Source organism: Ascaphus truei, chromosome 18, assembly GCF_040206685.1.
Source record: "Ascaphus truei isolate aAscTru1 chromosome 18, aAscTru1.hap1, whole genome shotgun sequence".
NCBI classification, from domain to species: Eukaryota; Metazoa; Chordata; class Amphibia; order Anura; family Ascaphidae; genus Ascaphus; species Ascaphus truei.
In genome coordinates this window covers 37,554,668-37,572,430 of record NC_134500.1, presented here as the reverse complement: position 1 = coordinate 37,572,430, position 17,763 = coordinate 37,554,668, and the positions used below count along the sequence as shown (strand labels likewise).

At 46.5% G+C, this 17,763-nt stretch overlaps 1 protein-coding gene across 4 annotated transcripts in view; it reads left to right on the top strand.

Annotated features, from left to right (window-relative positions):
- Positions 1-17,763, top strand: part of LOC142469167 (long-chain fatty acid transport protein 2-like) — a 147,679-nt gene that overhangs the window by 52,814 nt on the left and 77,102 nt on the right. For all 4 annotated transcript variants that reach the window (XM_075576127.1, XM_075576126.1, XM_075576124.1 and 1 more), the window contains one exon: positions 1,715-1,909. In XM_075576127.1, the coding sequence (XP_075432242.1) occupies positions 1,715-1,909 (195 nt within the window). The remainder of the gene's footprint in view (positions 1-1,714; positions 1,910-17,763) is intronic.

The following is a 17,763-nucleotide window of genomic DNA, read 5'->3' as shown; positions in this document are numbered from 1 at the left end:
TAGGCAAGTCTGCAACCCTGCCTTTCACCATTATCCCCAGCATACAGTGCTTCCACTGCAGCAAGGGATTCTGGGAAATGACATGCAAATGAGCACACAATGTGTCACCTTTTATCGGAAAAACCACCTCCAGCCGCACCTCACCTCCAGCCGACGCACCGCCTCACACCATCCACCCGCCTCGCCGCCTCAAATCCGCCTCGCCTCACACCCTCCAGCCGCCGCATAGCCTCACACCCTCCAAGCCTCAGATAAAAAAATGTAAACTTCCTAGCGCGCTCAGCTTCCCCTGCAGCTTCCACTGCAGCGTCCCCACCGAACCTCACCCACCCCGCGAGCGCTTGCGAAAATTTAAAGGACACCCGGCGCTCATGCTTGGAGAGCTCTGCAAGCATGAGCGCGCTCAGCGCCAATGGGGACAAAGCCTAATGCCTGGGACATAGTCCAACAGACCCCGCTGAGCCGTGCTGAGCTGCACTGAGCAGATGAACTTACCCCCTTCATCTGTGATCAGCGCGGCTTTAGCAGCCACTTCCACATGCGTGCGGAGGCTCAGAAAGTTTCAGCAGACAGGCAAGTTTAAATTTCGGCGGTCAAGGGAGCGGAGGAGCGATCACGTGACCGCAAACATCCAATGGGAGTGAGGGACTAGCCCCGCCTCCGCTCCGCCATGCCTTCGCCCCGCCCCCAAAGCGCGCTCACTGCCTCTCCTGCCAGGGCCCAAAAAAGCACCAGATTGAGCAGGCAAGGCAGAGCGGGAGCATGGATCAGCGCAGCCCGAGGCACCATGCCCGAGGCCTAAAGGTGAAAGGCAGGGTTGCAGACCTGCCTAAGACATGTGAATGTGCTCACAAGTGATCTTTTTATTTGCTATAAATATATATATATATATATACTGCTGCGGCCGAGTTTATTCGAGCATTTGCCCGTTCTCGGCCGCAGCAGTTACCTGGCGCGCGCCGGAGGGTGCCGGGAGCGCGCCGAAGCAGCGGAGGAGAGGCCCGCCGATCGCGGCTTCCCCCTCTCCTCTCCGGGTCCGCCGGGTCCCCCGGAACCCCCTGCCGCCGTCCCCCACATCGCGGGACACCAGGGCTCCCTCGGGGAGCCCTGGACGTGCGTGCAGGGGGCGCAGGCACCCGATGACGCGTGACCGCGCATCGGAGACGCGCGGCACGCCGAGGGGCTGCCACTTGCAAGCCGGGAAATCTCCCGGCTTGCGGTACTGGCCACACTGCAATAAAGTGTGTCGCCAGTGTATATATATATATATATATATATATATATATATATATATATATATGTAGAGGTATCAGTACCGTGTTAGCCGAGCTTCAATAATCAAAAAAATTAAAAAATAAATAGATGATACCGTTCTGTGGCTAACGAAATGCTTTTATTTGTGCGAGCTTTCGAGATACACTGATCTCTTCTTCCGGCGATGTTACAATGTAATGCTTCATTCATTTTTGATTATATATATATATATATATATATATATATACACACATACATACACAAACGTACACACATATACTGTATATACACTTCAATATATGTGATTGAAATAGCATATTCCAGAAATGATCACAAACTAAAACCAGCAGAATTTTACTGTACAAATCCGAAAAACACCAGGCCTAGTGAGCTCCTCTATCATGTATAAGTCAGAGAAATTGTACGCATGACATGATTTATGCCATTTCTTCCCCTTTAGAAAGACAATGATCGGGACCATTGTGTGCGAATTGCTCTGGGTAATGGTGTCAGGCCGGACATCTGGAAGGAGTTTCTTCATCGCTTTGGGGAAATCAGAATCGATGAGTTCTACGCAGCTACGGAAGGGAATGTTGCTTTTTTTAACTACACAGGAAAATTTGGAGCAATTGGCAGATCCAACTGCATACAAAGGGTGAGAACAATTTATGAACTTCCTTTTCTAGCTCTATTACCCCTCTTTACAATCTGCCTCACCATGCTTTCAACAAGTAGAAAGAAGTCAATACAGGCACCCAATGCCAATTACCTCTCAATACAGGCACCCAATGCCAATTACCTCTCAATACAGGCACCCAATGCATATTACCTCTCAATACGGGCACCCAATGCCAATTACCTCTCAATACAGGCACCCAATGCCAATTACCTCTCAATACAGGCACCCAATGCCAATTACCTCTCAATACAGGCACCCAATGCCAATTACCTCTCAATACAGGCACCCAATGCCAATTACCTCTCAATACAGGCACCCAGTGCCAATTACCTCTCAATACGGGCACCCAATGCCAATTACCTCTCAATACAGGCACCCAATGCCAATTACCTCTCAATACAGGCACCCATGCCAATTAACTCTCTACTTATAAAAAGCGAGGTGCTACTGTAGAAACGTATAAAAACCTAATCTATATAAATAAAACTGAAAAATTGTTTGTCTGTGGGTTTGTGCGTTTGCTGATTGGCTGGTGGCGGCTCACGCTCTGATTGGCATGCGGGATGGAGTGATGTCACACGCCGTGCACCCAGAGAATTTACCATCCTGCTCACCGAGGCCTGTCACCTCACACCCTCCATCCGCCACCCGCACTGCCGCCTAACACCCTCCACCCGCCACGCCTCACCTCCAGCAACCCCGCCGCCTCACACCCTCCACCCACCGCCCGCACCGCCGCCTCACACCCTCCACAAGCCCCGCCGACCGGACACCCTCCACCCGCCACGTCTCTCCTCCAGCCGCCCCGCCACCTCACACTCTCCACCCCTGCGCCTTACCTCCAGCTGCGCCTCACCTCCAGCCGCCCCTCCGCCTCACACCCACCGCGCCTCACACCCTCCAGCCGTCGCATAGCCTCACACCCTCCATGCCTCACCTCCAGCCTCCCACCTCCAGCCACCCTGCCGCCTCTCACCCTCCACCCGCCCCACTGCCTCACACCCTCCACCCACCAACAGCCGCCTCACGTGCAGGGGGGGAAGTTATGCGAGGTGCAGGGGGGAAAGTGATGTGAGTTGCAGGGGGGAGAGAGTGATGTGAGGTGCAGGGGGGGAGAGTGATGTGAGGTGCGGGGGGGGAGAGTGATGTGAGGTACAGGGGGGGAGATTGATGTGAGATGCAAGGGTGAACGGCGGAGAAAGAGATAGGGGGCAGAGAGGGGACGGGGGGAGAGAGAAGTGAATGGGGAGATAGAAAGGGGGAGCGGAGAGATAGAGGGGAGCGTAGACAGAGGGGGAGCGGGATAATTAAATCCCGGGCAACGCCGGGTATATCAGCTACTGTAGTTAATAAATAAAAGGCACCAAACAGCAAAGAAATGTGTGACCTTAATGAGATGCTGACAACCATAGAGTGCTGGATAAAACTTAAAATCCATACATACAGTATAATACCAAAAAAATAAATAGCACTAGGTCTGGGCTGCAAATGCCCAAAACATAGGGCACCCCACTACTGAAATGTGCACAATGAAATGAGCAAGGTAAGTCCGACCATTCTAATACCGCTCTGTTATTGCTTTTTTTATATGCTTTATTTCGAGGCCTTGGGCCATTAGCGCAATAGAGGGACAAAAAAAAGCAAATATTGTTTTGTCAGTCTTTGCCCTGAAAACTCAATTGGAGCAAAAACTATAATCTCTGCTCGTTTCCTTTCTGTAAACACAACACTTTTCTTGTGACTGATTTAAGGCTCTGGATCACCACCAAGGACTTGGCTACATTTGGTAGAAATTGTATGTAGCCCTGTGTAGTTTTGGGTTACGTGCCTTTCTCGTCCTGTGCAATAATCCCTGTTAAAGGGCAGGTTTGCCAGGAGTAATCATGGGGTTTGCCCTCACCTCCTGTGTTGTGTATTATTCAGTGAAGGAAGTGACATCAGGCTCTGTGTCCACTTACAGTGACACATGGGTGGTGCCTACTGAAGCTATATAATATGCAGAACTTTCTCTATTTAGTGAGTGTGTGCCTCACCATCTGAGTGAGGTGAGTCTGTCCAGCAACCTGTCAGGGCTGTGGCAGTGTTTGTAGCCCTTCCTCAAGGGAGTGGTGTGGAAGACTATACCTCTTACTTCATTAGGGAGTAAGGGAAGAGCTAGACCTGCTTTCAGTGCCCTTGCCTGGGAGTGTACGGTCAGGGACTTCCTTTGGGTTGGCAACCTGAGATGAGTGGCTTGAAGACCAGCCACTATGATGTGCGGCTGTCCATGTCTGCTGTTAATGAAGGATGCCAAAGAGAAAGAACGCTTCTGTCCTGATTGTGGAGTCAGTTGGGAAGAAGGTGCACATAGAGATTCTCTTTCAGAGACTCCTCCCTACTACGCTGGGGGTCTGGAAGAGATGGAGGCGCTGTACCATGAGTGAGTATAACTCAGCATTACCTCACAAGCCAGTCCTGATGCCATTCCCCATAATACCATCAAGTGGGAGACTCAGGAGTCCTGTAAGCCAGCAGGTGCATCACACTGTAGCCATGTGTAACCAGAGTAGTATTTCCCTAGGGGACCCTACCTGCGATTGGGGGGGGGGAGGGGGAACCCGTTACATGTATATCTACCTGCAGAATATAGGCCTAAAGTCATCAGATGGCGATATGCTGAAATTGAGGTATTATAGCAAAAGTAAATGAGCACTCAGAATATCTCTAGAAAATATACCAAACTTTAATGTGATTAATTATAACAAGTTAAAACATATTAAAACCAAAGGGCCGTGAAGAAGCCGTGAGGCGAAACACGTGTCGAGTGGGAGCTGTGGCGGGGACCCCGACATGCTATACAGTGCTTCACTCCTTTATTGACCTGAGAACTTTTTAAAATGCTGGATACGCCACACTGCGGATAAGTATATGTAGATACAACATACATACAAATAATTAGGATTTTATTTTGGGGATGAGCTGTGCTCTGTTTTCAGTGTGCTTTTTTCACTGCCAGCAATGTGCTTGGACGAACTTGCAATTATTTGCTCTGTTGTCTAGATCTGCCCTTATCCTGGACAATATTCCACTCTATCTGTTTGGGCATTTTGCAGCTCATACCACACTATTCCTTATATCCATCTGTTGTGATAAACTCACTTATTCCTTTCTTGTGGGCTGTCTTACAGTACATCAATTACATCAATTACACTTTATTGTTGCATGTGTGGTGTTAATGTATTATGTAGCCAGCATTATGATCTGTATAATCTGTATAATCCTTAGGTCTTCCAGTATACACTTGACCGGCCGGTCTTGCTAACCTGGGAAAAAAAATTCCTTAGGTGTGCACCTCACACTCTTCATTTGCATTAGCGTGTATTTAGTCTGTAGGTGTAGTCAGTCTATACAGTCAATGTAGATTGTATGCACTTCTGTTTATTCAGGGTCTCGCCCCTTTTGGTTTTAAAATGTTTTAACTTGTTATAATTGTAGCCCTTTATCTGAACCCTCCCAAAGGAACTACTGGTCGCTGTACAACACCTGCGGCTCCAGGAGATCTGAGCCTCCGCTAGCTGGGAGCCTGGGGTAACACTCATACACTTTCTTAGCGCAGCGCCTCCACTTACCCAGGATCCCCGTGATGTGAGATTCCCCTGGGCAAGAAATACAACAACACACATATATGATGCAACCAGTTTTACTATAAGATAATGCACAATACCTTATCACTCTATCTTATATCAATATGACCCAACACATATAACCTTATACTATAACTGTATAAGTTACTATAACTGTATAACCTTAGTGGCTCGCCCACTCATCAGGAGTAACGTCTCCGTCCCTTCACCGCGTGCCCCACACACCGTGTCCATGTATGTTAAACTGATGGTATAGGCTCAGTTCTTTAACCACTCGCTCAGTGTTCCTAAAGAGTTTAGCCTAAGGCGGGATCAGCGCCTGTTGACCGGTGTTGGTGCACTTGATGTTATAGTACCTCCCGATCACGGCGGTGACCGGTACCTCTTCGCAAAGGGTCAGATGAATCACGGTCTGCCTCTTGGGTCTTAATGTCCAGCCGTCTGGTCCCAGACGACTCGCCAGCAACCTGTTCCACACGCTTGTCCCTTTGTCCCTAGCTATCTACACAGTAAGGGGTGATGCTCGCTACTACTATAGGCCATCCCTGCAGCACAGCAATCTTCCGTGACTTCAGGGAACACTCCTAGGGGCCTATGGGGAAACCTGTCCTATGCAGGTGGGTCACTGACCCCCTGCACCTTCACTACCTCTCTCTTCACCTCCCGGATCCCCTCTGACTACTCAACCTAAACCTGCAGCAAACACACTGCACTCAACCGGTACCTGCAGCAAATACACTGCACTCACACTGAACCTGCAGCAACCCACTGCACCCACTCGGTACCTGCAGCAACCCACTGTACTCACTCGGTACCTGAAGCAACCGCATTGCACACACACACTGTGCCTACTTGTCAGCGCTCACAGCACTACCAGCCGTGACACTGACAAGACTGCACATTCACACCTAAGGGCAGGGTCCCTACCTAGGGGCCGTCCCTCAGTACCTACCCACTACCCAGGTGGGGATTGGGGCCTGCCTAGGATCTGGGGAACTACCTTACCTGGTGTAGGAGCCACTTGCTCCCTACACCCTTCCTCCCCCTTCGTGCTCCCAGCTCCAACTGCCAAACGTGGTCCCCGCAACATTGTAGCCTTCCTCCACAGGAGAAGCTACAAAACCCTATTTTCTGGCTGGCTGCACGTGATGTGGGTGAAAGGGCAATCCCCAGAGTCTGCTGGGAATTGTAGTCCACTCAGGACCTCTTTAGCATTGGGACCGCTTGCGCTACCCTTACTGCGCCTGCGCGACCAATGCGCACGCTCGCGCAACCTGTCATGGCGGCCCCCGCTAGCCGGGTACGCCGCAGAGACTCCTGGGACTCGGAGCGCTCCCTGCTCCGGCCCCCACCTTTGCGTTGTGCCGGCGGGTCCATTGCTGCCTCCGGCGGCACCCGCGATCGCTCGGCACGCTACAGAGGGGGTCTCTGGAGGCAAAATAACACCGGGGCTACATAATTAATTACATTAAAGTTTGGTATGTTTTCTAGGGATATTCTGAGTGCCAATTATTGAGACTTGTTTTGTCTTGTTTGTGTTATACCAATCCTTGTCTCAGAGCACCAACCATTCTCTTGATCTTAAAGGACATGTTATGGTCTTGAGAAAACCCTTACGAGGTGTGTATGCGGTCTTTACCTGTTTGTGTATATCAACCTATCACTTCAAGTTAGTTGCCAAAAACGCCCTGACCATCCTCCCCACTTTCTTTTAAATCTCATCTGGCTCTAAGCCGTTTGTACACTCCTTGAAGAAGCTGTAATGGCATAATTCCTTCCTGGCTTGGGACAACTGAAAGCATACTGGCTACAGAAAGCAGATCTTTGATTCCAACCAATATCAGATGTGGGGGATAAGTATTTTACATTTTCTCACCCATTCTGTGCTTCATAAGACTGTTTGCAAGTGATTTGGGGGATAAACCACGTCTTCAAGGGATCTATCAGGTTATCATTCTACCCCCAGAGAGGAATTTTTGATAAAAAATGTTTCAGCTGTTTCATTTGGAACATGGACTATTAGCATTTCAACTTTTTTCACAATAACATTCAAGTTCTGTGTTATCTTTGGGGATTTACCCCTGACCTGTGTGATTCATTTTCTTGTATGTACAGTATGGTGTGTTCATGACACCTAGTCATCAGGCCAGTCAGGGTGACTCAGGGTACATGTTTCCCTGAGTTTCATCATATACCTTTAGCAGTATTACTGTTTAATATACATGTAGGTTTTTGACTTGTGTCTTTGTAGTGGTTTGAAGGCACCTTATATGCCTATTGTGGGGTACCATGTATTGGTTTCATATGTTTTAATGTGTTATAATTGAACCAAATAAACTGAACATCTAGGGATATTTTGAGTGCTGTATCTTGAGACGTCTTTGTTTGTGTTAAATATATTACATCCACTCCGGGATGAAGGCCCCCTTGGCTGAAACGCGTTGAGTTTATATGATTTCTACAGCGTGACCATGTAGACCATGTGACAGAGGCTTGGGGAAGAACGGATATGACGTCATTGAAAGCTTGTCACATGGTACTAGAACCAATCAGAGTAGGAATAGACTTCCCACGCTCCGATTGGCTGCCGTACCATGTGAGGCCGGCCATGTTTCTTTTAATTACATCATCTTGAAGGCAATTGAAGCAAAGCCATTCTGATTGGCTGTGCTTTCATTGCCTTTAAGTGACGTCATCATTTTTTTTTGCATCGGCCAAAACACATGTTTTCACGGCACAATCAGGGCCGTGGGAACTATGATGAAAATGTGACGTCATAGGCCTTTAAAAGCCTATGTCGTCTCATTTTGAAGCTAGACGCCGAGGAGGAAGAAAGAAGACCAGGGCGTGGCAGCAGATGGGAAGAAGACCCCGGAAGAAGATAGAAGGATACAAATGAAGATGGATTACAACTAGAAGACCCCTGGATTGTGGTTTTTAATTATTTTAATGTTTATTATTTTATGGTTTTTTATTTTATGGGTTCCTGTTCGTGGATTGGTTCGTGAGTAAGCTGATCAATGGGAGTCGGTGAGTGGGTCAAGTAATGGTAAGTTAACTAAAGAAATGTATTTAATGTAGCTGTGTTTTTTTTTGCTTTTTCATGTGTTTATTTTTTTATTGTACATCATTTCTTGCCACTGTATGTATGTATGTATGTATGTATGTCTAGAGAGATATATACATACAGGGTAAGAAATGATAGTGTTGTAAAAGCTTGATATGCAGTATTGTAAATGATTTTGGCTATGCTGCTATGCATAGATGTGGGTTAAATGTATTTTAAAATTAGAGAGATGTAATGTTTGGGCTTCTATGCTGTACTGTAGGTATTGGTGAGGCTTGCTTTAGTATATTGTAATTGTTGGTGTCCTATTTTGTATGATGTAACTTGTTCTCTGTAACGGTTGCTATAGTTAATTGTGTAATTGGTATGGATGCTATTTTAATTGTTTTGGGATGTAATTCATGAATGTTAATTGATTTATGGTGACTTTATTGGATTACATAGTATACTTCTTGTGATGTAATGCTATTTTAGTTGGAATATTGTATTGTTAACATTGATTTGCAGCGTCTACATGTAGCTTACATTTTATGCAGCATGTATACAATGTAAATGCAATGTTTTAAGTGGCATTTGAGGCTTTGGATTGGCATTTGATGCTTTAGATTGAATGATTACATTAGATTTGTTTAGGAAATTGCATTTTAATTCATTGAGCATGTTATGGATAAGTGGTGTTGCCATTGCAGGATGGCTTAACCCCTTTATTACCTTTGAGGTTAGTACCCGATAAGGTGATTAAGGGGTTCATTGTTATGTGAATGTCATTGAAATGTATTGGCTATTTATTATTTTGGCAATGGAACACAATGATGATGGTGGCGACGGGGCCTTCTTATTGAAGAGGTTAGTAGAATTTTCTTTATTTTACTACGGTATTTAATGTGTTTAATAATGGCCAAATAATGTATTATCCCTATGTGGATAATAGTTATTTGGCACATTATTGTACTGTATGTGCTGGGTGGAGGGGGTATTGGCCCCAAGGGTATGTGGTAGGACTCCCTTGTGGGTAGTGGGTGAGGGTTGTTAGGCCTCAGGGGGTGGGGGTTTAGTGGGGGAGGGTATGTGGGTGATGGTGGGTTAACCCCTTAATGACTGTAGCGGTTAATAACCGCTATGGTGATTAAGGGGTTAGGGGACATTACATTGGATGTTTTTATTCTTGTGTCTGTTTTGCAGAAGCGGATGGGGCATGGGCAGGATGAAGATGAGGATGGCCTTCATCGTGGCAGCCGGACATGGGTGAGTGCTATATGCATTTAATGTCTTTATTGTTCAGTATGTATTTTAAATGGACAACTGCACTATTATCCATTTGTGGATAATAGTCATTGTGCCCATTACTATACTGTATGTTAGGGGGGTATAGGTGGTGTTGTTGTAATATATATATATATTTCTTTAGTTAGTGTGGGGCTGTTGTGTGTGTTTTCTTTTTATTGTGGGTAGCGGGGGTGGGTGAAGGGGGTATTAGCCCCAACGGTGGTTTGTTTAGGGCTTGCGGGTGGATAGCGGGAGGCCTTAACCCCTTCATGTGAAGGGGTTAAGTGTACCCGCAACCCCCCCGCAAGTCCTAAACAAACAACAAGGGCCAAATACCCCCTTCACCTACCCCCGCTACCCACAATAAACCTGGCACGGCTGTTTAACCCCTTCATTGCCTTAGCGGTTAGCCGCTAAGGTAATGAAGTGTGCTTTAAATGCATTTTTCCTGCCTCAGATGCATGCCGGGGGAGTCCGGTGCTGGTATTAATGGTATCAGCTCAGGATACCCCCGGCATCAATCCCAGCCAGGAAAAAGGCCAGAAATTTTTCTAAGTGCCGATCCGCTGCCTCTCACCATCAACTTGCCATTTTTTTCTTGCGTGGCTGATTCGCCAGCAAAACGCCATTCTAGCGTGGCGAATAGCTCCGCTTAGCTACTTGCCACTACTAGAATACAGCGTGGCGGAAAATGTTTCATTTTTAGGCGGAAATTGCCTTCTCGCCACCGGCGGAAAAAAAAAAAAACCGCCAGCCAAACTGGCGTTTTTTTTTTGTTCTCGCCACTTTCTCGCCCCTTACGAATAGGGATAGGCATTTTTGGCGGGAAAGTGGCGAGAAGTGCCTTTCTGCTGCTTACTGCATGAACCCCCTAGTCTTTTTTCTTTATATTAGATTAGTTATTTTGTGGTATATTTAGAGTGCTATTTTGGGGATTGTCTTAGTCTTTTGTGTATTATATTATATATATATATATATATATATATATATATATATATATATATAATACTGAGTTAAATTATGGTGAGTAAAAAGACATTGGGAAATGCTGTATGAGCGGAACGCCGTAAAATGGAGCACCGTAAAGCGGGGCCCTACTGTAGATAAACAATTTTAATAAAAGACAAAAAATGCCCCTAAGTTGATAAATATGAGATAATATTAAAACAAATACATATAAATGTGAAACAACAATGATAAAAAAAACTAAGGACCTATCATAAGATGTAACTCAATGGAGGAGGATAATAATATACACCAGACACACATGGAATGGGAAAATAACTGTATCAGGGGAGATGAACAGGTGATACATGTACTGTAGCAAAAAGTCACCAATAGAAAACCAGAGGCTATGCGTAGCTAATGAGGTAAATCCAGTGAGTGTTTGATATTATTTGAAAAAGCTTGGTTTGATCTCACCCATTTGTAGCCACAGGCAGTCCGTCAGCTAAACCTCATAATCCTAGGAGATCACAATTGTGCCTATCCGGATTATTGTATGCCTATCCAGTCACATACAGCGGTAGCCCTGATGGAGATGGAAAAGGAGGGGTGGGGAAGCAGGATTACACAGCCAGATCCCAGTCCATCTGCGTACTTTCACTACGCGAGGACCTCACCCTCCTTCCTAACAAACCACAGATTATTTTAATCTTTACCCCAATAAGCAATTAGCAGCCTCACTTCAGCTCCGCTGGCGGAATGGAGTATAATGCCAGCCTTGGAATTTCCTCTCAATATTCTTAGGAATATCAGTGATTAGCAGAGCGTAAGTACTATAAATGTGTACTGTATTGCCGATGAGTATTCTAAAACAAATCTGGGGCAATCACCAACAAGACCCGGGTACATGCTGCAACATTTCAGTGACATTTCTGCAGACAGACTAATGGCCCATCGGATTAACACAGCAGCGGTCCCTGGCAGTCCCATTCAAACTGAATGGGACTGCAAGGGTCTCCTGCTGTGTTAATCCGATGGGCCATTCGTCTCTGCAGAAATGTCACTGAAATGTTGCAGCATGTACCCAGCATGTACCTGGGTCTTGTTGGTGATTGCCCCAGATTTTCCAAGGCAAGTTTAAGGCAAGTTTTAGAATACTCGTCGGCGCACCTGTATGTTGAGACACTGGAGTAAGCCTTTTTTCGTGATACTTAAAGGATTAATTGTTAAACTGGATTTTCATTCAGGACATTGTAAGGGATAGTGAGGTACAGTAGGGGAACTGTGATAGGAATAGAGTTCTTAAAATAGCGATAATAAATAAAAAGTTGAAAACATGGGAGAGTGGGAACAGTATGGGGGTTATGCACTAAGAAGTGATAAGTGCTTTTAAGTGAGATAAATGCCTTTAGAGCATGATACTGCCTGCTGTGAGATTCACAAAGCAGTGATAACTGTGCAGTATTGTGCTATAATGGTTTTTATCTCACTTTAAAGACTTATCACTGCTTTGTGAATCTCACAGCAGGCAGTATCACGCTATAATGGCTTTTTTTATCACTTAAAAGCACTTATCACTGCTTAGTGCATAACCCCCAAAATGAGCAGAGAAGAGGTTCCCTGAGATGAGTTCAACATTCAAGCATTCACTATAGGCATAACGGGAGATCATAACTGACAAACAAGTCAGTTGGAATAGCGTTGGACCATGGCACTACTGTATCATGAAACTTTTTATTGCCAGGACAGATAAATTACAGGCTGACATTAGTGGGTATAAGGACCGTGATCCTCTCAACTATTTTGTGGCACTGGCACAGTCAGAGAACTGAAATCATAGGAAATCCAACCCCCTGGATATCACCTGAGGCGTCCCGCAAGGCTCTGTTCTGGGGGCCCTACTCTTCCCAGTGTTCATCAATGATCTTCCCACAGCTTGTAAGGAAGCTTCAATACACATGTATGCAGATGACACAATCCTATATGCACACAGCCATAGCCTCTCCGACCTTGAACACATACTTCAGTCTGACTTTTTGAGACTCGAAAACTGGATTTCCCAAAACAAACTGTTTTTAAACACTGACAAGACTGTAACAATGGTATTTGGGATCCAGACTAAATTTTTAAAGCTTCCAGTGACTGAGCTCCAGATCAGAACCAACGCTAACACCACCCTAACTCCTGTTACAAGTTTTAAATACCTGGTCATATGGTTTGACTCCCACTTAACAATCCGAATGCACATTGATACCCTGGCATCCAAAACCTATGCCAAACTAGGCGTACTTTACATGAACAAATCCTCCCTAAGTCTACTGATCAGAAAGCGTATTGCACAGCAGATGCTAATGCCAATTATCGACTATGGAGACATAGTACAGGGGTGGGGAACCTTTTTTCTGCCAAGGGCCATTTTTGATATTTATAAAATCATTCGAGGGCCATACAGCAGCGGCAGCTTTTATTCGAAGTAATCACCAGCTTGTACCTGGCATGTTCCTGGAATTCCACACTGTTCACCCGGAGCATGCCGGGCTCCCAGCCAGGCGCATGCCCGGCTGATGTGTTAATTGATAATGGTTCAGGATTTACTAGGCTGCAATGCTTCGCGTGTCTGCCAGATGGCATAAATTCATGAATTGTAATGCAGTATATATATATATATATATATATATATATATATATATATATATATATATAAACAGAAAAAGAGAGAGAGCGCACGCCCCATAGCATAACACTGTATATTTATTGTAAAAGGGGGAAGGAGGATGGGGGGTGGGGGGGATTGGAAACGCACTCACAAGATTAAAATATATAAAATGCAGTTTGTGAATTCATATCACCACCATCCGGTTCTGCATACGGTATAACGTCTCTGTGGACTCCTCCAGAACTGCCAGACGTGTTCACCATGAACCAGGTATCAGGGGGCTCCGTTCGCAGTCTTTATGCTGTCCCGAAATCAGCTCTCCACTTCCAATGGCCGCTTGTAGTATTTTCACGCTTAGTTTGGCCTCGTGCGCGTGCGCAGCGTCGTCGTGACTGCGCTGTCAGTTTCCCTGACGCGTTTCGTCACCAAAGAGCGACTTTCTTTTTTTCAGCACGTTTTGCACTTTTTACACATATGAATTTGGTTGTGTTTTAGTACAGCTTATTAGGCAATATTGTTCACAATTATATGTTGTTAGAATTTTCATCACATTAATATATGCACTTTTAGCATTATTCAAACAATCCATTTGATTGATGGAACTATAGTTCACTTATCACAAAATACATCACGGTTTTTGGCGCTACAATTTTTTGCTGTATCTCGGGGAGCAGGGGGTCCCCGGACCTGAAACCAACGCGGTTCAGCTCCGGAGACCCCGTGCACATCTACACTATGAATAAAAATGTATTTTAAATGTATTTATTTATATTTATTTATTTATTTATTTAGATTTATTTATTTATTTTTTGGGCGGCTGCTGTGTGTGAGTTTTTTTTATTGTGGGTAGCGGGGGTGGGTGAAGGGGGTGTTTGGCCCTTGGTGTGAGTTTAGGACTTGCGGGGGGGTTGCGGGTGCACTTAACCCCTTCACGACCGTAGCAGTTAATACCGCTACGGTCGTGAAGGGGTTAAGTGCACCCGCTACCCCCCCGCAAGCCCTAAACAACCACCGATGGGGCTAATACCCCTTTCACCCACCCCCACTACCCACAATAAAAAAAATACACACACAGCAGCAGCACAATTAATAAATAATTCTAAATAAATAAATAAATGAATAGAAATAAATACATTTAAAATACATTTTTATTTATACTGTAGATGTGCAGGGGGTCTCCGGAGCAGAAACGTTTTGGTTTTAGGTCTGGGGACCCCCTGCTCCCCGAGATACAGGCCCCTTTAGGGGGTGCCAGTATCCCTCTGCTTGGTTTACAGGCCGCGGTCACGTGATCGGGACCTTTAAATGCAGAGGGATACCGGCACCTCAAAGGGGGCTGTATCTCGGGGAGCAGGGGGTCCCCGGACCTGAAACATACGCGGTTCAGCTCCGGAGACCCCCTGCACATCTACACTATGAATAAAAATGTATTTTAAATGTATTTATTTATATTCATGTATTTATTTATTTATTTAGATTTATTTATTTATTTTTTGGGCGGCTGCTGTGTGTGAATTTTTTTTATTGTGGGTAGCGGGGGTGGGTGAAGGGGGTATTAGCCCCAACGATGGTTGTTTAGGGCTTGCGGGGGGTAGCGGGAGGGGTTAACCCCTTCATGACCTTAGCGGTATTAACTGCTACGGCCGCGAAGGGGTTAAGTGCACCCGCAACCCCCCCGCAAGTCCTAAACTCACACCAAGGGCCAAATACCCCCCTCACCCACCCCTGCTACCCACAATAAAGCGGGCACGGTGGGTTAACCCCTTCATTGCCTTAGCGGCTTTCAGCTATGGTAATGAAGCAGCATTTCTGTATTTTTAATAATATTGTGCAGGAGCAGGGGGTCCCCTGAGCTTTGATTTGTGGCTCAGGGAACCCCCTGCTCACTGTACAATATTATTAAAATACAGAAATGCTGCTTCGTTACCATAGCACATTGCCGCTAAGGTAAGGAACGAGTGTTTATTTATATGTGTTTTATTCATACTGTAGATGTGCAGAGGGTCTCCGGAGCAGAAACGTTTTTGTTTTAGACCCGGGGACCCCCTGCTTCCCGAGATACAGGCCCCTTTAGGGGGTGCCGGTATCCCTCTGCTTGGTTTAACAGGCCGCGGTCACGTGATCGGGACCTTTAAATGCAGAGGGATACCGGCACCTCATAAAAGGGGCTGTATCTCGGGGAGCAGGGGGTCCCCGGACCTGAAACCAATGCGGTTGAGCTCCGGAGACCCCCTACACATATACACTATGAATAAAAATGTATTTAAAATAATTTTTAATGTGCCGATGTTTGCGCAGAGAGAGCAGCGGTTCTCTCTCTGCTGCAAACACATCTCGCCAGGGGACGGCCTATAGTATCATTGATGTACATATACAGTACTGTATGTGTATGTTAGGGGTTATAGGGGTTGTTGTTATACAGTATATACTGTATATATACAGTATATACTGCATTACAATTCATGAATTTCTCGGCTTCAAAGACAACAGCTTGTAAACGCCCCCATGCGTTTTTACACGGCATTGCAGTATTGCAGCCAGCGGGAATAAAATGCTTAAATCACGGGCGCGATATAACGCAGTACACCCCGGGAGAAAACGACACTAAACCGCACATCACCGGGATATTCCGAAATTCGCAGAGCTAGCCAACTTCGAATAAAGTTGGTCGCCACTGTACAAAATTATCAACTTAAAAATTAGCCTGCTATATTTGGTGAAACATTTAATAAACTCACCACTAATGTGATGGCTGGAACTGCTTCTCTTTGGGTGACTGACTGACTCTTGGGTGGTGGGTGACTATGACTGAATGCGGGTTGGTGTCTGTGCGCACGCACATGCACACGCGCGCACGCACACACACACGCACACAGAAATCGGGCAGAGGGTAGGGAAATCTGTCTCTCTCAGACACACACAGGGGGGGGGGGAATCTGAGCAGGGGGTATCGGAGCAGGTGCCCTCCTCCGCAACTGCTGCTCGGTTTGGGGAGAAGGAGGACCGTGTAAGTGCACAAGGAGGGGGAATCTGAGCAGGGGGGATTGGAGCAGGTGCCCTCCTCCACAACTGCTACCCGGTGTGGGGAGGAGGGACGTGTAAGTGCACGGGGGGGGGCGGAGCAGGGGGGATCGGAGCAGGTACCCTCCACAACTGCTGCCCGGTGTGGGGAGGAGGAGGAGAGGCGGTAGTGAGGTGTCTCTCCCACCGCAGACTCGTTCTAATACCCCCTTACCCCCCCGTCCCCCACTCCTCTTATACCCTCTCCCCCCGGAGCGCTGCTTACCTGCGCCACCCTGGTGATACTCAGGTCCTTATTCACCTCAGGCGGCTGCTGCCACACACAGACAGTGACACACAAACACAGTGACCGTGACACAGACAGTGACACACACACACAGAGACACACACACAGTGACAGTGAGATACACACACAGAGAGACAGTGAGACACACAGAGACCATGAGACACACAGAGACCGTGAGACACACAGAGACCGTGAGACACACAGAGACCGTGAGACACACAGAGACCGTGAGACACACAGAGACCGTGAGACACACAGAGACCGTGAGACACACAGAGACCGTGAGACAGTGACACACACACACAGAGACAGTGACACACAGACAGTGACACACACACACACACAGAGACAGTGACACACACACAGAGACAGTGACACACACACACACAGAGACAGTGACACACACACACACACACACACACACAGACAGTGACACACACACACAGAGACAGTGACACACACACACACACACACACACACACACAGAGACAGTGACACACACACACACACACACACACACACACACACAGAGACAGTGATACACACACACACACAGAGACAGTGACACACACACACACAGAGACAGTGACACACACAGAGACAGTGACACACACAGAGACAGTGACACACACACACAGAGACAGTGACACACACACACACACACAAAGAGACAGTGACACACACACACACACACACACACACAGAGAGACAGTGACACACACACACAGAGACAGTTACACACACACACACAGAGAGACAGTGACACACACACACACACACACACACACAGAGAGACAGTGACACACACACACACAGACAGTGACACACAAACACACACACAGAGACAGTGACACACACACAGACAGTGACACAAACACACACACAGAGACAGTGACACAAACACACACACAGAGACAGTGACACACACACACACACACACACACAGACAGTGACACACACACACAG